Source organism: Centruroides vittatus, unplaced genomic scaffold (genome assembly GCF_030686945.1).
Source record: "Centruroides vittatus isolate TY-2023 unplaced genomic scaffold, ASM3068694v2 contig_747, whole genome shotgun sequence".
Taxonomy (NCBI): domain Eukaryota; kingdom Metazoa; phylum Arthropoda; class Arachnida; order Scorpiones; family Buthidae; genus Centruroides; species Centruroides vittatus.
The window spans coordinates 330,693-340,046 of record NW_027122483.1 but is presented as its reverse complement, the minus strand read 5'-3'; the positions used below and the strand labels follow the sequence as shown (position 1 = coordinate 340,046).

General features: G+C 31.9%; 1 protein-coding gene and 1 long non-coding RNA gene across 2 annotated transcripts; one reads left to right on the top strand and one right to left on the bottom strand.

The window, feature by feature from the left end:
- The first annotated feature begins 571 nt into the window (after nt 1–571).
- Nucleotides 572–4,521, top strand: LOC136981183 (monocarboxylate transporter 13-like). The gene is made up of 5 exons (XM_067277465.1): nt 572–664; nt 1,203–1,421; nt 1,538–1,690; nt 1,766–2,524; nt 4,247–4,521. Exons 2-5 carry the CDS (start codon nt 1,226–1,228, stop codon nt 4,519–4,521), a joined length of 1,383 nt encoding a protein of 460 aa, XP_067133566.1. The 5' UTR covers nt 572–664; nt 1,203–1,225.
- A 264-nt stretch (nt 4,522–4,785) lies between these two features.
- Nucleotides 4,786–5,661, bottom strand: LOC136981146 (uncharacterized). Its single transcript, XR_010881655.1, has 3 exons — nt 5,498–5,661; nt 5,247–5,426; nt 4,786–5,176 (listed from the first exon to the last, which is right to left on the bottom strand). It is a non-coding gene; the product is annotated as an uncharacterized lncRNA (long non-coding RNA).
- Between the last annotated feature and the right edge of the window lie 3,693 nt (nt 5,662–9,354).

Genomic DNA, 9,354 nt, shown 5'->3' with positions numbered 1-9,354 from the left:
AGAAAGGAGTTGGATAGATGAAAGAAAAGACAAGATATTAAAGCTGTAGTCACAGGAAACTCAGATTTACTGTATAGTGAACTTCAGATGCACGCCGAAAGTCATGTTAATTCTATTTAATATGTTTTCCCTAAAAGGATTTAAATAAATGACCGACACGGTTCTATCGTTAAAGGAAAAGTATGGTGTATAGGCAAGAAACTATTAGTTTTAATTTATTTCATTTAAAATATATGCTTTCCACTTCAAATTAGCAGTGTCCTACACGTCTACTTCATACTTTTCCGTTAGCAATGGAATTGCGCTGGTAATAACTGCATTTTTGGGGAAAAGATTTAAATTAAAATAACTTGGAGATTTATTTTGCATCAGACATAAGGAAAGACAGACCGTCAGACAGACGACTGTGAGAATTTTTATGTTTTCAATCTTTTCAAATTGCTGCCCAATTAATTATACCAAAAATAAACCTAAATTCTAAAAAAAATCATCTTATAATCTTGTAAATGTTTTTTCCATCTTACAAATAATAATGTTTCATTATAATATTTCAACCTGATTTTTAAACAGAAGAATGGTGCTGGCTGACTATTGGTTATCATTAGTATAATCGAATTTCAAAGTAGTTATAATCAGCGGATTCAACTCTACAGTCTTTATTGTTGTAAGTTAACTCTTAACACCTTGAATTTTTGTAATGAACTTTAACGGAAAAATTCTTAATCAGGAATGAAGAGTTAGTTCTTAATCAATACGCATTTATGTACTAGAAATAGAGTACAGTAGAGCATCGATTATCCGACTTAATTGGAGACTGGAGTTGGTCGGATAACTGAAAAATCGGATAACCGAAAAGTATGAAAAAATACATTATTAGTATAGCGTATTAGGCCTGGTTTAAATACTAGCCTCCTTTTCATGGTCGAGCCAGTGCTGCCAGCTAAAACATGCAAAAATTTAACAAAAATAATATTAAAGTAGCCAAGACATAACCAAATATTGTAGCGCCACATCACTACGGAACATTTGAATTTGCCGACTAGAACGCGGTCGGTTAACCGATAAGTCGGTTAATCGATGCTATACTGTAAATGGTAGTTACTTAATTTCAGAAATTTCAAATTGAAGTTTTAGTTCTTTATTATGAATACGGCCGTTGTTAATATGCAGTGATATTCATAAGTATTCTTTACTATTGATAGGGCTGGATATTTTTATTACAAGTATGAAGCTTCGCAAACCAGATGAAGGTGGGGCATGGATATTTTTGGTCGCTTCATTTTGCTGCTCTGTTTTTTTAATTGGAATGATAATGGGATCGTCCGGGGTTTTATTTTTTGCCATTACAACAAAATTCGAAGTACTACGTAAACAGTCTGCATGGCCATTTAGCGTTAGAAAATTCTCGGGTGCAATTTCAGGTAAGGTATATAAAATATATGTATTTTATGCATTATTTATTATTTTTTCAGATAACTATTTTTTTAAAATTAACCTCATTTTTAAAATTAACCTCATTTAAAATTAACCTCCTTAGCCCTGTGTACTGGATTTCTATCACATTTCATAAAACTGAAAACGTTAGCGTTTATCGGAATCGCCCTTAGTGCAATTGGATTAGCAGGATGCTATTTTATTTCTAGTGTTCTCGCAATTTCTATACTGTATGGAGCGTTATTAGGAAAGTACTGTTCTTTTTTTCTTTACAGCTAACACACGACATTTAAGATAAACGTATCATTTATTTTATTTATAGGATTTGGAGTTGGTATGATTAATAATGTCAATAACATTATGTTAAATCGATGTTTTAAAAAGTACAGAACTGTAGCAGTTGGTGTTGTATATGCAGGCATATCTACAGGAGAAATTATATTTCCTATAATAAGCTCTATTCTAATAGATAGATATGAGATACAGGGGTGCTTCCTTCTGTTATCGGGATTTCTTATGCAAGCATTTGTAGCTATTTCTTTATACCCAGACCCTCCATCTCTCGAACAAAGTAAAAACGAAACACCGAACGATAAAAACGTCAAAGTAGTTACAGTTCTATTATCCTTTTTGGAATTATTTCGTACCGTAATGTTTCACACCATCTGGATTACGATAGCTGTATTTAGTTTAACTTATATTATATACTTCACTATTGTGATGGACTATGCAATTGATTGCGGAATACATAAAAGTACTGCTATTTACATCCCTTCTACTATTTCAATTACTCTACTTTGTGGAAGATTATGCTGTGGATGGTTAGTAGATTTGGGATGGATGAAAAGAAAAACGATGATAGCATTGGCATTTTTTCTGCAAGCGTCAACGTACGTCATAATTCCATTTTGGAAAACGCAAATTGCTTACTTCGTAACAGCTTGTTGTATTGGATTTACAGTCATCTGTTTGACTATAAATGTTTCTCCACTATACACTGATTATTTAGGATTAGAAAATCTTCCATTAGGAATAGGAACAGGAAAAGCATTGAACGGTTTCCTTCATTTCTCTTCACCAAGTATTTTAGGTAAGTGTTTTTCTAGTATGTAAATACATAGCCATGATATTAAATTTTTATTATAGGCTTACTCTAAATAGTTTATTGTTAGAAATCCTAATTATCCTAGAATGAGCAAAACAGAATTTTATAGCAAAGGTTTTTTTATTAATATGATTTTTATACAGAATACCGCAAAATCTGGTGATAAAATTAATAATGTTCAGTCTGCAGTTGATACATTTTCTAATTCCAGCTTTCTACACGTCATTATACTTTTTCAGCAGTTTAATTGTAACGAGAGACTACGAAAAAATCTAGCAACGAGAATTGCGTAACGTTTTCGGCTGTTATGAGGTTTCATTTTAAACAGTTTTCTATTATTTATTTATTTAAAAACTCCATTATTTACTCCATTATTTACTTCCTAAATAATTTCGACATTTTCAAAACGACAACTGTATGCAGTAAAATTCCCGAGTTTTTCCTCGAAAACGGAAAATACCAACTATATTATGCCCTGATAAATCAACCGCATTTAATTACTTAGACAATAGATTAACAATATCTTCTTGAATTTCCAATTCGTGTGGAATACTGTGGTTAAACAACATTAAATTGGGTGACATCTGTTACCAGATTTTGTTAGAAATTTTTATATTTTTAATTACTATAAAATGACAAAAACTTAATGCTAAGGGCAGGAAAAAATTTTATAAAAGATTGTAAAATTTGATAACGAATAAACTCTTTATTACGTTTTACTCGTCTTGAGATATATGACTTCTCTCTATCTCTTCAATAGCTCGACCTTTCACCATCGAAACTTAATAGTATCAATGCCCGATCATGCAAAATTTCGTTATTTAAAATTTAACTTCATTATGAAATATTAAGCGATGTAGATGCGAACACAGACACACAGCTCATATTTATACGTACATATCTACATAGTTTATTCGGTGTGTTTTTAGTTTTTCGAATTCAGGAGATCGTGGAAATGTGCAAAGAACTAGAGAGTCAAATTTTCATGATTCAAATACTTTCCCATGTTACGTATACATAACAGCCTGGGAAGTAACAATTAATTAATCTTATCAAATAAGGGATAAACAAACATTTATCAAAATTTCTCGATGTTTGAGGGTCCTGTGTCCAAAAATGTAAAATTCTCTGGGCCATTTTTTAACCGGTTGCCATACTTTTTCTCTGTTATATATACCAGCCGGGAAGGTAATATATTTATTAGCCCAAATCCGATACATATTGGCTTTGATCAAAATGCTAGAATATTGTGCGACTTAATCGTATCATAAAAAAATTGAATCAAAGCTGGAAAGAGAGATGTTATCCATGAACATGGTGGGCAAAAAAAGAGACAATCGTTAAAGTTGCTGGACACGTACAGTACAGACGATTCCTGCACTGACACACGGAGAGGTGATCCAAAAACAAAGCGGCCTGCCAGTAGCCAAGCGGTATTCGTACCCTGGACCCTGGGAGTTCGGTCGTGGGTTCGCTCCTCGCTCGAATGGGTTGCCCAAATGAGGTTTTCCAGGTTTTCTCTACGTCTGTAACGCCTAAATAGGAACCAGTTTCCCGTAAAAGACCGCTCGGAAGGCAACCCCCTAGGCAGATGGCCCAAGTGTTGCGTTGCCATAAGTTAACGAGTTAAAACCAGATGTAACTTGTTTATATTTAATAAATTCAAAAAATTGTATAGATTAAAATACATATTAATTCTGTTTTCAGGCTATTTCAGAGATGTCAGAGGAAATTACGATGCGATGTTTTTTTTATTTCGGAGGATTTTGTCTAATGGCTTCTGTCACATGGTTAATGGAACCGATTATTATAAAAGTCACAAGAACAAAAGCCAAGGAACCACAAGACATTACCTGACAGTACTTTTATCACTTAATTTTAAATTACCAATGTTTGCACGTATCTCAAATAGTTTTAATAAATTTTATGTGAAATTTCAAACAGAATACCATGTAGAGGGTAGGATTAAAATGAATTTCTAAAAAACATTTTAAATATAGTATTTAATGTAAACAATTACTTAGGGTTTTATGTTGTCTTTTAAGAGTTTTGGCTTCTTTGTACAAAACTTTTTAAACCTAGGAAAATAATACAAATGTAAACAATTTACAATCTATTGTAAATTGTAAATTTTTCAATTTTTTATGTACTGTTAAAATGAATTTGTCAGGTTTGACATCATATACTATTGAACAATATAACTTTCCACAAATACTGCTTATTGCCGGATTTGTTCACTTTATATTAAATAAAAAGCGTAACATATACTTAAAAATGTACAGTTTTAATTTATAGATAATGTTTATTTATTTAATTTCTGTTTTTTCTTCATTTCTTTTGAAAAATTAATGCGTATTGTTTTACCATTTTTCTTGCGTTGGCGACAACGACGTATAAACTGGTCTAATACTTTTGATAATAATAAAGCAAAAATGATAATGCCAAGGTAACCAATGCACGGAAAATAATATAAATACGGATTAATTAACGATAAAAGAAAACTCGTAAAACAATTTCTAACATTTTTCATTAGATATAAAGGAAGACTTTTAAAGCACGAAAAACAGGAACAGATACACCCTTTGCTTTGTTTCTGGCAGCAAAATATACCAAATATTTGACTGGACACACAATATTCTGCAGAATTTATTAGAAAATAAGTTTAATGAAATGAAACTAAATACATTAATTATAGATATATGCTTACCATCGTACAGAAATTCATATTTGAATTCTTCACTCAAATCGCAGTCATTAACACTGAAAGAACAATCGAAATAGCAAATCGAAAAAGAATTTTGTCCACAATTTAACCACCGTTTAAAAATTTTATCGAATTTTAACTTTAAACACTGAAAGAATCCAATTCTCCGTGAAGAGGCGCAAACTATCGAAAAAAATTTTCTTCCATTAAAAATATATTTCTCTGGATATTAATATAAAGTCAATATTACTTACTGTTGTTACAGAAAAGAAAGAAGATATATAATACAATACAGATGACTACAGTTAGGGGACAGCGAGTGGCATCTCTTATAACCAAGAGAGGTTTGTTTTTTCGCAAATTAAAATATCTTAAATGAATTCGGGACATATTGAAAAAGAATTTACAATTGTCTCAATTGTTTCTCTTTAACAAAAATTAATGTAAGTTTTGCATTGTTACGTGGTAAATAAATTCAAATGTATTTGTTTCTTTTTAAAATAATATAATTTGATAAAATAACGGCATAATGTACGGAAAGTGTCGTGCAGAGATAGACACATTAATTTATTTAACCGTCATTATTATCAGTAATATGTAAAAATCCCCTGCTGAGTTTAATTAAATATGTAAAAGTGGTAATAAACTAAATATATTTTAGAAAGAAACTAAAAAATACATTGGGGTATTTTCTAGTTTAATTATTAATTATTTAAAAACTTATTAGAATGGAGTTGGATGACTATTGAATAAAACTGATAAAATAAATAAATACAAAATAATAATTGATGACCCTAAAAATTGTCGTGTATAAGAAAATCACACGTCACTTTACTGCAATTCGCTTATGTCACGCAACTGCAATTGTTTTACGTTCGGTGTCAACGTGAAAATGTATGTTCTTACCGTAATAGAAAAAGTTGAGATCAACAGTGCGTAGAAAAAAGGAGAAAATATGGGTCGAAAACAATATTTACACGTATTTGCTTTCTTGTCCAGAGATGACACATCTGACTGCGTTACTATTGATTGTATCACACAAAAACTCGCTTTCGGTCTATCTAGTTAAAATTGCCTAAAAAGGGCATTGGAATTAAAGAAAAAGACCCGCAAATTATAGAAAAATGATTGATGACAATAGTTCGTTTGTCTATCATCGAGACTTAGTCGACATTGGGTGTTCGCACCAGATTTGGATACACCGCCTACCAACATCTTCATCGCAGCCGATAGCCAGTGACCAGAATCTTACCGGCCAAAAACAATATCATTCTCCAACTGAAAAAGTTCGCCTGTGCAAGTGTATGAAACCCCTACAAGAAAAATCAACAACTACAGGTATTCATCATTGCGCGCCTAAGTACAATCTGTCTCTTTCGTGCTTAAAGACTCCTAAATGAATTTATTGACGTTTATGAATTAAACGTTATTTTAGTCAAAGTGTATAATTATGTGTGTAAATAAACGGGTATTTGTTACGTTCACTCTGTAGTTGAGTGCATTTCTTTCGGACATGCTCTCTCTGGGATCTCCTCCATTCTGAAATCACCCGCATACAAGAGTGACCACTCGCGCGTAGAACGAAACATAATCGCTATCTTGATTTCTGTTTTATCTCCAGATGCAGTTGTGTCAGTCTTGACGTAATGCCGACCCTTCGGTCACAATAGTATTAAACGGGTAGTAACTTACTGTGCGTTTTATTGCATATCTTTTTAAATATGCACACGTAAATCGTTTTAAGATTGTAAGGTATTTTGTAATTTCTCTATTTATTTTTACAAAATTCGCAAGAAAGTTTGGCAAATTCCTCTAACAGTTTTTATTAAAAGAAATCCTTTAATTGAATTAATAAAATATCTGATTGCTGTTTAGATTGTATTGTTCCTAATATAAAACCAGCCAGTGTACCACAGATATAATAATACAGCTTCACCGAAGAACTTAATGGGTGTTATTTTAAGATGTCTTGTATACGTTTTATACAGAGGATCATCTGATTTTTGCATTCTGATAAAGTATGTATCTATGTTACAAATTTCAACTTTCAACTCGTAACTGTTTGGGCTCTGCGCTTATTATTACATCGTGTTTAATGAGTTATACTCGGTTGTCACTACATGCTGAGTACTATGCCGGACCAGAGTGAAAGCATAGCAACCGAAACTAGACAAAAATTATATAAGTGTGTCAGTGTGGGTTTGAATTCAAGAATTTCCTAACAATATGACATGTATTCAATATAGTGGTTTTTTGAGTGTGATGTATGTGTTTCTATTCAATTGTAATGTTCCGTGTTTTTGTATAGTGTGTGTGGTGGGGTTTCTCCAACGAAATACTGGCTGTTTTTCTAACACGGTGAATATTTAAGGATATTCGTTTCATCCCGGGAAATCTCGTAAATTTCTTAAAAGCTAACTTTTCTTTTATTTTATGTTAAGGTTGAGGAAATTTTGAAAATAAAAAGTATGATTAACTGTCAGAATGCATTTGTATTTATTAATTTTAAGCCTCTTCATAGTTTTTTAAATTATTGCTGGTTATGGAATGTCGTAGATTGTTAATAATCAATATGTAGCATATTTGTGGCAGGACTATGAAAACTCTTTACTTGTCAGATCCCGTAACATCTTGTATAAATGTGCTGATGCTGCTTTAATTTTCAACCATGCCCATTAACTTCAATAACTGTACCATACCAGCAAATTGGGCAAAGATACAAACGAGTATGAAGTATGCAAGTAAGAAGTTTTTCTTTATAAACCTGAAGCCAAACGAACTTCTGAATTATCGGATCATAAGTTTGATGCCGTTATTAAAGCAGCCGAAGTAGACAAATCAAGAATACTAGACAGCAAAATAACAAGAAAACACATAACATCTGTTTTTCGTCGTAAATGCATTAAAGACAACTGCACCCACATCAATTGAATCGAAAGGGCATTCTCGGAAGCAATATCTTTTATTACTAAAATAAGAACCGGATTGAGTAAATGGAATATCGATCATCTTTGCTTTTTAAAATCTTATTATGAAAATTTACAACAGTATTTTGCATTATGAATATAGTAATTGTGAACAAAATATTTATTTGGTAATTTTATTACTTTTTAAAAAATTATTCAGCTTTAAAATTGCTCATTTTACATCATGTAGAATATTTGGTGGTCTGTACATTATTTTTTCGAGTGGTTAATTTTTCGTATAGAAAACATTTCTGTGTAAACAATCTGCAACAAATTTTTACATTTTTGTAAATATTTCGAGTGATATTTATTTTTTAAATGTGTACAACTATATAGCAAAAAATTAAAAATAAAATTATACAATTCATTACTGGCAACACTAGATGCGAATCTAAAAGAATACATTCACTGAGTGCACGAAAAGAATTTGTTAACCATTTGACTCATTACTAGTAAAAAAAGAGTTTCTGCAAACAAAGAAATATAACGATTAGCAGTTTGCTCACCAGTGAGGGTTTAGCCAAATCTATTACTATAGCTGAAGACAATAAACAAAGTCTTTCTTCCCTGAACTTGAGAGATAACATAATCCTGGAAAATTTGACAAAGCTGATGTCAATAAGTGAAAGTTAAAATCATTTACAGTGAGTTAAAATTTGATAAGTTCAGTATTTTGCATTTGCAGATTAAATTACAAAACAAATATATGTGAGATCGAGAGAAATAGAAGGAAGTCATATCTTCCCTTTCAGGCAACAGGTTGTTGACCTTTCACTTGTCAAGATGGCTAAGTTTACGATTTCGGTCCTGAGCGTCGGGACTCTTCTTGTCGGGCGAGTAGATGGGAGGTGAGATGGGGTCGACGATAAGGCGAAGAGATATTCGAGTCAAAGAGGACACCATTTAACTATTAAAACAAGATTTATTGGAATTAAACAAAGGACACAATTACAAAAATTGACTAATTTTCCTAATTCGCGTAGGGTTCGAGAGAGAACTTACAGGTTCAGTTCATACCTCATTATTAGTTTCTGTATTGAGTTAGCACTTAGATATCCAAGAAGTGTATATCGGTATCCGGGAATGGCACACTTTTATAAAGTCACAACTGAGCGCGGTGACGCTGGAACTTAAGTCCAGAGCGG

Excerpts from the sequence above, each read along its gene's own strand:
- LOC136981183 (XM_067277465.1), top strand. The coding sequence starts at position 1,226 with ATGAAGCTTCGCAAACCAGATGAAGGTGGGGCATGGATATTTTTGGTC. Across the intron at positions 1,422-1,537 it reads ATTCTCGGGTGCAATTTCAG|CCCTGTGTACTGGATTTCTA; the intron begins GTAAGGTATATA and ends TAACCTCCTTAG. Across the intron at positions 1,691-1,765 it reads AGCGTTATTAGGAAAGTACT|TTGGTATGATTAATAATGTC; the intron begins GTTCTTTTTTTC and ends TAGGATTTGGAG.